This window comes from Ahaetulla prasina, chromosome 4, assembly GCF_028640845.1.
Source record: "Ahaetulla prasina isolate Xishuangbanna chromosome 4, ASM2864084v1, whole genome shotgun sequence".
Classification (NCBI taxonomy): domain Eukaryota; kingdom Metazoa; phylum Chordata; class Lepidosauria; order Squamata; family Colubridae; genus Ahaetulla; species Ahaetulla prasina.
In genome coordinates, this window is record NC_080542.1 from 15,597,985 (window position 1) to 15,611,358 (window position 13,374).

Genomic DNA, 13,374 nt, shown 5'->3' on the forward strand with positions numbered 1-13,374 from the left:
CATTAATTTGTGCTGTAATTTTTGTTTTTATATGTATAATTGCCTTCCAGAAGAAAAAAAAAACCTTCCAAGCTATCCAAATCTCAAGGGACAGGACAACATAGAACATCACTGTCTCTAAACATTGTTCTCTGGTTTAAATCTCGAAGTGGGAAGTTCTCGAACATGTACACGTAAAGAATATGAGACAAATATAAAGTTTTCTTAAAATTTTCTCTTCATGAGTTGGTGCTTATCGTTCAGTTCAGGTCTCATCACAATGATAAAACACTTGGGAAGAAAAATACACACCAATAAGCCAGCACTGGAGGAGATCATGGAGAAGATCTCCACAGCCAACATATATTTTCCCCTTGTGCTTAGATAGGTTGGAATAAAACACAACCAAACACTGCAGAAGACCAACATACTGAAGGTGATGAATTTGGCTTCATTGAAACTGTCAGGTAAATTCCTAGCTAGAAAAGCAGCAGAGAAGCTAAGCAGAGCAAGAAAACCCATAAAGCCCAAAACACAGTAGAACATAACAGAGTCTTCATTGCACTCCAGGATGACTTCTTCAGACATTGACTGCGTATCAAAATCAGGGTATGGTGGGGATGTTATCAGCCACACAGCACAAACACATATTTGAATAAGGGAGCAGGATAGAAGAATGAAACTGACCATCCTTCTCCCCACCCATTTCTTCAATCTAGAACCAGGATTGGTGGTCATGAAGGCTAGAACCACAACAAAAGTTTTGGCTAAGACACAAGAAACTGCCACAGAAAAGATGAGACCAAATGCTGGTTGTTGAAGGAGACACACAATTGTATTGGGTCTCCCAACAAATAAAAAGACACAAAGGAAAGAGAGGAGAAGAGAAAATAGAAGTGTATAAGTGAGATTCCGGTTGTTGGCTTTGACGATGGGAGTATCTTTATGTTTCATGAATACTGTGATTACCAAAGTTGTCATTAAAGAAAAGCAAAGAGAAAGAACAGTCAGACTGATCCCCAAGGGTTCTTGATAGGACAAAAAGGTGATCCACTTTGGAATGCACATATTTTTCCTGGGATTTGGATATTGATCTTCTGGACATGCAGAGCAGTCATCTATGTCTGAAAAAGAACACAGTGGAATTGATATAGTTGATTACAGGCAGTTTTGTACCCCAATGTTTTAGTCCCATAATATTTGGAAATTTCCTACCCTTCTGCTTTGATATTTTCCCCTCTGGACATAGATGGCAATCATAGCAACAAAACAACTTCCCTTCTTTCTTGACCTTGCTGTATCCTCTCTCACAAGGATCATTACACAAAGATAAAGGTAATGCCTATCAATGAATCAAGAAAAATATATTAAGATACAGAGAGGAAAGGAAGTGCTTGGAGAGTTACAATGGAATCAACAGATTAAAAATGAAGTAGTGGGATGACATAATTTTAAATGTAACTGCTCTGAAATTATAATTAATTAAATATCTACAATAATTTTATTGATAGCCTTCATTAACCATAATAACACTTCAAAAGCAATTTCTCTGCTAGTTAAGTAAAAGTTGGTTTTCTTGACTTTTGAATCTTGACGTCAGCAAACTGATGAGATTTAGTGTGTTGGCTTTCACCTTTACTTCAAAACCATGAAAACCATTTCCCATAATTAACAGGGAGCGAGGAAAGGATACAATATTCAATAGAAATTGCTAGAAAAGTAAAAAAATATTCTTACTGATATCTTTCCTTTTCCAAGAAAATTGTACCTAGGTTCGTCAGAGATACTTTCACACTTTCATCAATAAAGATATATAAATGAAGGCAAACAAATCTAGATTGAAAAAACTAACCTGATTAAAGCCTACTGGCCATGTGATGGAATCTACAGAAATATTGAAGAATTTGTCTGCTGGAGCTGTTGGATCTATCACTCCAACTTTGACCCTTGCAAATGATTGATTTGAGAAAGTGATCCAGTTGATAATATCAAATCCACCAATGAATTCTCCATTTGTATCAAAGGAGATCTTTTCACCAACACTGTTGTTGAATCTGACACTTCTCAGAAAAGAATGAACCTGAAATGCAGAGGCAATCAGAGAGGAACAAAGCGATGGAGGGAGAAATAATTCATATATTCAAAACATACATGTGAATATTTCTTTAAACAAAGACAATATAAACACTTTTTATTTTTGTTATAGGCCAGTATCAAATAAATAACATAAAAATCATTCTAAAATAGCAGTAGAGATTACATATCAGATTTCTGAAATAAAATTAACATAGAATTGCAAAATAAAGAAGCAGCAAAAAAATAAAATTAAGCTCTGTAGTTCAATTGCAAAAGCTACTTAAGTCAGATAACTAGTAATAAATATGTACTGAATACTAAGATGTATAAAACTACCATATAATTGCATTTATTTCACACAGTAGCAAGGTTCTATTCAAAATGCTATAAGTTAGGCTTCAGCAGTATGTGAACCGAGAACTAAGAAGTACAAATAATTTTTTGAAAAGGCAGAGGAACTGGAGAACAAATTTCCTCCATTTGTTGGATTATGACAAAGCAACATTAGTTTCAGAAAACCATCTACTTCTGCTTCATTGACCATGCTAAAGCCTTTGATTGTGTAGATCACAGTTATCTGTGGCAAGTTCTTAAAGTGTTGGGAGTACCAGACCACCATAACTGCCAAGTGAGAAGGCTAATGTCAGTTCTGCCTGATTCTTTTTTCAACTAAACATTTGAAAAAATATAGTTTCCTTAGTTTAATTTTAACGATCTAAGAGGAAATCAAAAATTAAAAAAACACAGAAAAAAGAGACAGACACTTAAGACAGGAAAGATACTGATGAATTTTTCAAGAGAACAAAAGGTCAAGAATTCTTATAAACTATTAAGAAGAAATATGATTGTCACTTAAAATGCCTAATTTGTTATCTGTGCTTTGTAATTGTATGACTGATTTCTAGTGGCAGAGGAAGAATATAAGAATCGAATGGCCCTTGTGATTTCAGGACCATTCCCCCAAAGATTGATGCGGAGGTGATAGCTTTAAGAAAGGATTTTGAAAGGCTGCCTTTAGACTTTCGTTAAGGAATTAAGCAGAGAACTTTATTATGGATGTAAAAATACAAGTGGTATCTATAAAATAACTATTAATGATATTTTGAGGAATGAAGGAGGATCAAATGGGGAAGGAGGGAAATAGGTATTAAAAACTCACATTGAGGAAATAAGATTATTTTTTCCTTTTTTTAAAGAATTTGTAAGGAAATTAAAATGATTAGTAACTTTCAAAGGAATAGTTGAATATAATCAGAGAAACTATTTGGATAGATAAAAGTATTTACCCTTTTAATTTTATTTTTTATTGAGAATTGATTATGTGGGACTTTTAACCATAGGTTATCTAGAGGCAAAGATAGATGGTAAGAGGAACAATCTTTGTGATTTCAGGACCATTCCCCCAAAGATTGATGCGGAGGTGATAGCTTTAAGAAAGGATTTTGAAAGGCTGCCTTTAGACTTTTGTTAAGGAATTAAGCAGAGAACTTTATTATGGATGTAAAAATACAAGTGGTATCTATAAAATAACTATTAATGATGTTTTGAGGAATGAAGGAGGATCAAATGGGGAAGGAGGGAAATAGGTATTAAAAACTCACATTGAGGAAATAAGATTATTTTTCCTTTTTAAAGAATTTGTAAGGAAATTAAAAATGATTAGTAACTTCAAAGGAATAGTTGAATATAATCAGAGAAACTATTTGGATAGATAAAATATAAATATAGTTTCCTTAGTTTAATTTTAACGATCTAAGAGGAAATCAAAAATTAAAAAAACACAGAAAAAAGAGACAGACACTTAAGACAGGAAAGATACTGATGAATTTTTCAAGAGAACAAAAGGTCAAGAATTCTTATAAACTATTAAGAAGAAATATGATTGTCACTTAAAATGCCTAATTTGTTATCTGTGCTTTGTAATTGTATGACTGATTTCTAGTGGCAGAGGAAGAATATAAGAATCGAATGGCCCTTGTGATTTCAGGACCATTCCCCCAAAGATTGATGCGGAGGTGATAGCTTTAAGAAAGGATTTTGAAAAGGCAGAGGAACTGGAGAACAAATTTCCTCCATTTGTTGGATTATGACAAAGCAACATTAGTTTCAGAAAACCATCTACTTCTGCTTCATTGACCATGCTAAAGCCTTTGATTGTGTAGATCACAGTTATCTGTGGCAAGTTCTTAAAGTGTTGGGAGTACCAGACCACCATAACTGCCAAGTGAGAAGGCTAATGTCAGTTCTGCCTGATTCTTTTTTCAACTAAACATTTGAAAAAATATAGTTTCCTTAGTTTAATTTTAACGATCTAAGAGGAAATCAAAAATTAAAAAAACACAGAAAAAAGAGACAGACACTTAAGACAGGAAAGATACTGATGAATTTTTCAAGAGAACAAAAGGTCAAGAATTCTTATAAACTATTAAGAAGAAATATGATTGTCACTTAAAATGCCTAATTTGTTATCTGTGCTTTGTAATTGTATGACTGATTTCTAGTGGCAGAGGAAGAATATAAGAATCGAATGGCCCTTGTGATTTCAGGACCATTCCCCCAAAGATTGATGCGGAGGTGATAGCTTTAAGAAAGGATTTTGAAAGGCTGCCTTTAGACTTTTGTTAAGGAATTAAGCAGAGAACTTTATTATGGATGTAAAAATACAAGTGGTATCTATAAAATAACTATTAATGATGTTTTGAGGAATGAAGGAGGATCAAATGGGGAAGGAGGGAAATAGGTATTAAAAACTCACATTGAGGAAATAAGATTATTTTTTCCTTTTTTTAAAGAATTTGTAAGGAAATTAAAATGATTAGTAACTTTCAAAGGAATAGTTGAATATAATCAGAGAAACTATTTGGATAGATAAGAAGTATTTACCCCTTTTAATTTTATTTTTTTATTGAGAATTGATTATGTGGGACTTTTTAACCATAGGTTATCTAGAGGCAAAGATAGATGGTAAGAGGGAACAATCTTTGTGATTTCAGGATTGCTCCTAAGCATGATGGAAATGTCTATGTGATTGCAGGGCATTAGAAAGAGCTTTTAGATAGTTTGACCTCTGAGGTAAAAATAATACAGAAATAAGCTTTGACTTGTGAAATTTAAAAAGATATAGGTTTAAAAGGGGTTTAAAATATTGGGACTAGACTTCATTTAACTTTGATTTCAGAATGGGATGAATTATTTTTCTTTTTACCAGATCTGTGCAAATAACAATCATTTTAGAGAAGGAGAAGGAAATATATTGTATACAATACAATGGGGGATGAAATTTGAAATATGTATAAGGATGTACCTGAGTGATAACCTGTTCAAAATGATCTTTTAATTATGTTTATAAAAAATAAAAAAAAAATCTCAAAAAAAAAAAAGAATTCTTATAAACTATTAGCCACAGGGAAAATATTTAAATTTTTAGAAACATTTAATTTTTTAGCAAACAAATAAAGAAAAAAAAGTGATGGAAATGGACACTGACAGTATAGTGACTTGCAAAGAATGCCATATGTTTCAGCTTATGCCCACAGAGCTCAGATACTTTGGGATGCTTTGGGCTCATTGGACAATCCCCTGATGTTGTGAAAGATTGAAGGCAAAAGGAGAAGAGGATAACAAAGGATGAAATGGTTAGGTAGTGTCAGCAGCACATTAATATGGGCAAATTGCAGAAAATAGTGGAAGACAGGAGGACTGAGAGTCTATGGTTCATGGGGATGCAAAGATTCAGAGAGAATTTAGCAACATACCAACAACAATAACTGAGATAGCACAGCAACCCTTAAGTACAGGTGTTCCTTCTTTAATGACTGTTCAGCAACCATCTGAAATTGAAAGAAATTATAATTGCAGAATACACGATACTTATGATTTCCTTACAGTGCTTGTGTGATCACAATCCTGGAAATTAGGAATTGGCCTTTATTTCTGTCACGGCATCCCACAGTTACTTGATTGTGATTTGCAATCTTTCTTGCTAGCTTTCAACAAGCAAAGTTAATGGGGAAGCTAGAAGGAAACTGGAAGTTGTGATCACATGAATTCCATGCTTTAAAAACTATGCAATCCTCACTTAACAATGGTAACTGTGGTCTGCCAAAGTTATTGTTGCTAAACCGCTGTCGTGTCCCACCCCCCACTCCGACGAACGAGTCAAGGAAGTCTGTGACAGACTTGGCAACGAAGCCTCTGCAGCTTGCCAAGTTCCTTCGAGGTTTATCAGGGCAGGCAGGAGTCCAAGTTGTGACTTCAGCGATAGGGTCCGGTATCAGCAAACTCGATAAGACTTTGCTTGACTCAAGGTTGGAATGCCAAAAGCAGGTCCTTTATATAGGCTGTGGAGTGTGGCTCCATGACTCAGCATTTATCCAGGCCTGCCCCACCCCTTCTTCTGCTGGCGTCACCTCTCAGATCTCTGAAAGTGAGGGTCCTCCCACCCTGAATCGTCTTCAGCTGGATCTGCTGGCAACTTCTGGGAAAGGGAGTGGTCAGAGGGAATAGGGCCGAGTAATTCCAGCATCTGGCTGATGTCCCGCTCTGACGGCTGAGCCAAAGGAACACACGCTGTATGAATGAGGTTTATTGGGCTTGTCCTCCCACTCCTGGAATCCTCTCAGGGCATGGGGCCAGGGCTGGGGGCTGGAGGCATGTCAGGCCATTCATCTTCAGTATCAGACTCGGAGTCTGATAAAAGGCCCGGTTGGAGATGGGAGGGACACGGCTGAGGAGAGGAGGGAGGATGAGTCACAACAACCACATGGTCAAGTGATGTCACAATTTATAACTGCATCACTTAGCAATGGAAATTCAAGACCCAATGACCATCATTAAGTAAGGGCTGCCAGTAAAATTTACAATATAATCGGAGATAGACTTACTTTTACAAAATAAAATGTAAAATTAATGACCTACACCAACAATATGACCCGGCATGATTTTTCATGGTGCTCGCAATATAAGACCTACCCCTCCAAATAAGCCTTAGTTCAGAGAATCAGCAGCAGGGATGGGGCTGTGTGGGTAGCTATCATAGGAGGTGGCAAGCATGTGCACAAGGCAAGATGGTGTCCAGAAGCAGGTGCAGCCTGTGTGGTGCCAGGGAGGAAGGAACATAATCCGTTCCACCACCAGTCTTTCCTTGCAGAGTGTGTGGCAAAGCTGGAGGACCCCATTGGACAGTGGGAACTGAGAAGGCAGGGGCGTTGCCATGTTACCACCACCCACCCCACCATTTTCTGACTGTATGAGGTAGTCCAGTCAGCATGGCTCCACTGGCAGCAAGAGGATGGTTTGGAGGTCATAGATCTGGGATGACTCGCCCCATACCATGCAGGAGCAGCACAGCAGGGTACCTGAGAGTAGCACTACCAGGAGGGGAAAGCACCCCCATGAAGCCAGCAGTAGTACAGGACGGGGCTGGTGGGCTTGCCATCTCCTGTACATGGAAAAAATAAGAGACACCCAAAAATAAGAGACACTCTCAAATGGTCTATGAAGCAGTCAGAACCAATTCCTCATCAAATGGGAACATTACAGCATGCTGAATCTTCTTTGAGTAAGAATGACACAATATATCAGTCCTTCCTTTTCCACCTTCCACCCATGGATTGTATGGGAAGAGCCTCATCAGGAAATGCCAAAAAATATTGGCATGATTCAGTGGTGGGTTCCACTTACCTTCGCTACCGGTTCGCTATCGTGAATGCATATACACAGAACGTCCCTGATGAAATCAGGGCAGTGAGCAGAACGTCCTACCACCGGTATTGGTTTGTGTGAACCTGGGTGAACTGGTAGGAACCCACTACCAGCATGATTGTACTTTCAACAATCAATGAACTGTGTCTGCAAATGCAAACATTCCAAATAAAGCATATATAACAACAACAAGAATAACCAATACAGCTTCAGCATTCAGTAATAACCTCCTTCCATTTATTCATAGATTGAATTTATGGAACAAGAAGGAAGTGGCTTTCCAGGATGGAGGCGAAGCATTTCAGAGAAGTAAAAGACATTTCAGGTTGGATTTTGTGTCTGTGAGAAAGAGGAGTAATAACTCACAGAGTAAATTGAAGATACAGATAGTGGAGTGCTCAGATTGTCAAGATTTTATCTATAGATGTAAAACAAGAAGAAATCAGCTTAAAAGATTTACTATCTCTCATTCTTGATTTTGGTCTTGAGAGGAAGTTAATTTCATCGAGTGAAAGACATTCTACGAAATTTTGTAGAATGCCATTTACAATTTTAATATCAGCATATAAATATTTTGATTACTTATTCCATTACTCTCACTTTTGGGTTTTCAGACATCAATATCCCTGGAGACTATTGTTTGTTAGAGGTTATGGATACATGTTGCAACTATAGATATGGTGGTTTCTGCACTACCTTGCTAACAGATTTACCTGCCACCATACTTGATTGTGAAAATGTTTCTTCCTTTCTTGCATCATTGTTGTTTCTCTAGATTCGGATATAGAGAGAGATTGCAAAGCATATGCCACAGCATAGACTGCATTGTAAATATTGTAACTCTGACTACTCATGCTTGTTTCAAATACAGATGTAGGAAGGGTTTCAAGCTTTTCCTGTCCAGTGCATATTTTCTGAGACGCCTCCATTTTTGAGTTTGAGAAGAAACAGCTGAACGCCTGTTCCCAGAAATCTTTCCGAAAATGATCATTCTGATTGTTGCTTGGATTTAGATTTTGAAGGAATTCCTGGAAGTTTTGGATATCCTTTGTGTGTACCGAAAAGGATAAAGCACCATGCAGAAAATGGATATCCCAAGATTTATGTAAGGAAATTGAAGTATAATCTGTTTGAGCAGTTATAAGCCAAATCTTATTCTTCTTTGGTATATCATCCACTTCTGAAAACTGGAGGATACTTCTCAGAACTAATAAAGATTGAATTTCACCATATAAGATTATCAAATTTGCTGTGCTCTTCATGAGAACATGATATATATGTAGCACTTCATATATGGTTTCAGTCGAATCACTGTAAAAAGATCCATTTGGGAATTCTGCTACTAATTCAGTGCAGATGCCATGCTCAGAAAATGTGGGGAGCACCTCCTGGAGAAATTTCTCTCCTTTCTCATCCTTTACTACAAGAATTCCAACCCAGATCCATCTAAAATACAGCAATAAATGCAGGAGGCCCTTACGTTGGTGGGATTCATTTGGAAACATTTGTTGGAAGAAAACTGCTTGAGTCTCTTTATCTATGACCGGAGCAGAGCCATAGGTCAACTACGCAAAGATAAACATATGCAATTGCAAAGTTTTATGTGAACCTCTGAAAATGTATATATTCATTTCAGTTGGGTATCTTTGACCTTTTACACTGAAATTATGCAACTAGTTGTGTTTCTCGTCCCTGTGCTAATGTTCCCTTTAATTGTATTCATTTTATGTATTCAATTCATGCTTATATATTTTATCTAATACGTACTCAACAAATATATAAATAAAATAATAAATAAATAATTTCCCCCCCGAAAGTAGTCTCATTGTGAACATTTCAAAGTTGAACCTTAGTTCAATGTCTGGAATTGGAGTACATTTTGCTGTGTCAAATATCCCCACCATCTGCTCAGAATGACAATTATTCATGTTGCTGTGCTGATTCTATCAAGAAGATAATAATATTTAGGAATCTGAAAGGTCTCTCTTTTTACGAAAAGAAGCATACCAATGTTTGTGGAGGTGTGGCAAAATGATAATATCTATCTTCAGCACATTTTACCTGAGGAACTTTGTAGATTCCCAGTACAGTTGCCATGTGAAGAGAGATGTCAGGTGTACCAATGACTGCAGCCAAGGTATTTGGGATCCCACACTTGTAGTTAGGGTTGAATTTGCCCTGAGTGAAAGGTAGATTGATTGAGGCAAAGTAAGTCCAGCTTGGACTAAAATTGCTGTTAAAAATGTGGAAGCCCAGAGTGACATTGGGGAGGATCTGGGTTTTTTCATCTATCTCTATTACAGAAAAAACTAAAGCCAGGATATGCTGGTAATTCTGAAAAACTATCCTGGAAAACAGAATTAAAAACAGCTCATTAAGAAAGATCTGCTTTACATTATGGCATCTACAAGCCTTTTGTACAACATATTTTGTGGAATGTGGGAAATAATTCTTCTTTCTATGTGTGAGAATGATTCACTGTCAAACTGCAGCTTTTAAGAATGGCTTATATGGAAAAGGAAGTTGCTATAGTGTGGTACCTGAAATAAAGAATGAGAAAACGTATCATGGGAAATATGTGTGTTTCCTTGCTTAATAGTAGTAACAGCTTCATATTCTTATGGAATTAAGCCATACACACCTGTATATTAATAGATATTGAGATGTAATTAGTTATAAATGGAGATTTGATCTCCATTTCAACTTTATCTGGAAACTGAAGTAAAATATAACAGCAGATAAAACAAATCTAGGATCCTATTTGAGATGTTTATATCAGGATTTTTTGCCACTAAAGGAAAATATTTCAAGAATCATATGAGTTTGACAATTAATGATATACTTACATAGGTCCATCATGAAATGCCTTGGAAGGATGTTGACTGAACACAATGGGATCAGAAAATATTACGAATGCAGAAATAATGCCAGCAATGTTAACATCTCCAAGCTGATGATAGGTGTGCCGAATAGGAAGAGGCTCACGAAAGTCACATTGAAGGTTAGGATTCCTGCACATCCCTTCAGGCAATACTATTAACAGTAATGCCACAAATGCTAACATCTTCCATGAGTGTCTTCTTTCTATGTATAAATGCCTCTGTCTGCTACAAAATCTTTGAAATAGACCAGAGAGATCTGCCTCCTGGAGGTCTTCTTCAGACAAAACTAGAGTGCAACATACTAACAAATCAACTCACAGAGTTTTGGGGCTCCCAGCCATGGGTTGGAATAGGAAGAAAGACAATAATTATAATTATTCATTATCAGTTGCTCCAATTTTTGTGGAGTCCCAGAGCATTTGGAAGAGGGAAACTGTCTAATTTCATAATGATAGTAAGACAGTCACATATGTCTTACCCACAATTATAAAACATGTGAGGTCTTGCAGAGGCACGAATGCATGAGCCACAAGACAAAAAATAAAATCCTTGGATCTATAAAGTGAAATAGAGATGTAAATATATGTAAGTGTAAATGCATTGCTGTAATTCTATTCTATTCTATTCTATTCTATTCTATTCTATTCTATTCTATTCTATTCTATTCTATTCTATTCTATTCTATTCTATTCTATTCTGTCCTGTTCCGTCCCATCCCGTCCCATCCTGTCCCATTCATTCTTACACTACATGACACCACATTCTCTACCCCATTGCACTCCACTCCATTCCAGCTAGTTTTATGAAATTATTTGAGGGTTTTCATGGAATGCCTTTTCACTAAGAATTGATTGCTTCACTTTTTGAAATGTATTGTTATTTATTTGATAAAGTCATTGGTATTTTCATGATTGATTCTTTTACATAATCAATATTTTTTTCTGGAGACCCATAGGAAGATGTGTGAAATATCACAATGAGACTGGTAGGAGTACGAATTTATTGAATCAATCATTTATAACTCTGGCCCAACCAAGAGTGCCTTCAATTTATTTCATTCATGAGTTCAGGATGAGATTGAAGAAAATATTCTATGGATGCAACGTAAACAACAAAAGGACACAATTCTGCATCATATAGACATACAAGTGGGAAAAAGTATAACTCCCAAATTTCCACAATCCATTAGACTATAAAATATTTCAGCTATAGTTGAGTGTAATGTATTAAATGAATACAACACCAGGCCCTCTTCCAATTACTTCACTGTCCTCTGCTGTCACTTGATCAAAATATGGTCATATTTATAATGCATGCCCCAGTCTCCCTGGAAACTTCTAGAATTCCCTCTCTGTTGTACTTCTACAAAATCTGGAGATTCCTAGCAGTGAAGGTTCTACTGCTCCTTTTTTGTAATTGGGGGATGTCATCATCTCACATCAGATCATGAGTTCCCCTCCAAGTTCTTTCAAATAGTCCTCAATTTTCAACCATTTCTTTAGTGATCATTGAAAGTTATGATGGCGCTGAAAAAGGTGAGTTACGATCATCCTCACACTTAGAACTGTCACAGCATTCCTGTGGCCATAATCTAGATGCTTGACTATAAGTTTACACTTATGAGATAGTTACAGCATCCTGAAATTTCACTATCTCAAGCAAAGTCAATGGCAGAGGCCAGCAAGAAAGGTTATAAGCCATGGCTTCATGCTGTCTCGGTTAACAATAAAAAAGATCATAATATCAGATGAGATCACATAGCAATAGCAATGTCACTTAGACTCATATACCGCTTAACTGGGCTTTACAGCCCTGTCTAAGCAGTTTACAGAGTTAGCATATTGTCCCCAAATTGGGGTCCCCTTTTTACTGACCTCAGAAGAATGGAATGTTGAGTCAACCTTGAACCAATCAGGATCAAACTCCTGGCAGTTGGCAGAATTAGCCTCCAGTACTGCATTCTAATCACTGTGCCACCACAGTTCTATGATGCCTCACTTAATTATTGCACCACTTAATGAACGTTGGGATCCCAACTGTGGTTTTAAGTTGCAGGCTACCTGAAGTTTTAGATCATGTTGACAAATGTCTCAGCTCACTACTAGAGGGCAGGGAACGGGCCACAAATCTGTCTTCTTCAAAGGCAGAAAGAAAGTTTGCAGGTGTGGGGAAGGGAGAGGGAGGATAAGGGGGAGAAACAAGTGAATAAAAGCAAATTTGCAAGACAATATGACACACCAACTTATGTTCTGGTCCCTGCAATTTTGTAGATCTGATTTCTGGGGTTGGTTGAGAGTTTCTATAACGTTCACAGCACTCATAGTTCCTTTAATGCCTAGCAAGGAAGAAATACACATGAAGGAAACAGATCAAACTTTATTTTATGTCTATTTATTGAGAAGCGTGTATATGATTCCTACATGCCAGACTTCAAACTTCTTAACAAGTACACCAAAAGAAACAAAGGCATTGGACATTGGTGGACCTTAAGACCATAAGAAACCATTCTGGAGGCATTTTTGAAAAATTAAATGAAGGATGGCTGGAGTCTCATGGTTTTGTTTGGAGGCTATAAAGGAAAGCAATCATGGTAAGTAGAACTTGAATGGGGTTACTTATTTATTTATTTATTTATTTATTTATTTATTTATTTATTTATTTATTTATTTATCAAATGTATACAGCCACCCATCCCACTTGCATGTGATTCTGGGAAATGTAAAAAATTTAAACA

General features: G+C 36.6%; 1 protein-coding gene across 1 annotated transcript; it reads right to left on the reverse strand.

Moving 5' to 3' along the window:
* Window positions 1-204: 204 nt before the first annotated feature.
* Window positions 205-10,777, reverse strand: LOC131197998 (vomeronasal type-2 receptor 26-like). Its single transcript, XM_058182507.1, has 6 exons — window positions 10,605-10,777; window positions 9,820-10,105; window positions 7,413-7,495; window positions 1,832-2,039; window positions 1,195-1,321; window positions 205-1,103 (listed from the first exon to the last, which is right to left on the reverse strand). Exons 1-6 carry the CDS (start codon window positions 10,775-10,777, stop codon window positions 205-207), a joined length of 1,776 nt encoding a protein of 591 aa, XP_058038490.1.
* Between the last annotated feature and the right edge of the window lie 2,597 nt (window positions 10,778-13,374).

Excerpts from the sequence above, each read along its gene's own strand:
- LOC131197998 (XM_058182507.1), bottom strand. The coding sequence starts at position 10,777 with ATGTGCAGGAATCCTAACCTTCAATGTGACTTTCGTGAGCCTCTTCCT. Across the intron at positions 2,040-7,412 it reads CCTGGTAGTGCTACTCTCAG|TGTCAGATTCAACAACAGTG; the intron begins GTACCCTGCTGT and ends TTTTCTGAGAAG. Across the intron at positions 1,322-1,831 it reads GGCCAGTAGGCTTTAATCAG|GCATTACCTTTATCTTTGTG; the intron begins GTTAGTTTTTTC and ends ATTCATTGATAG.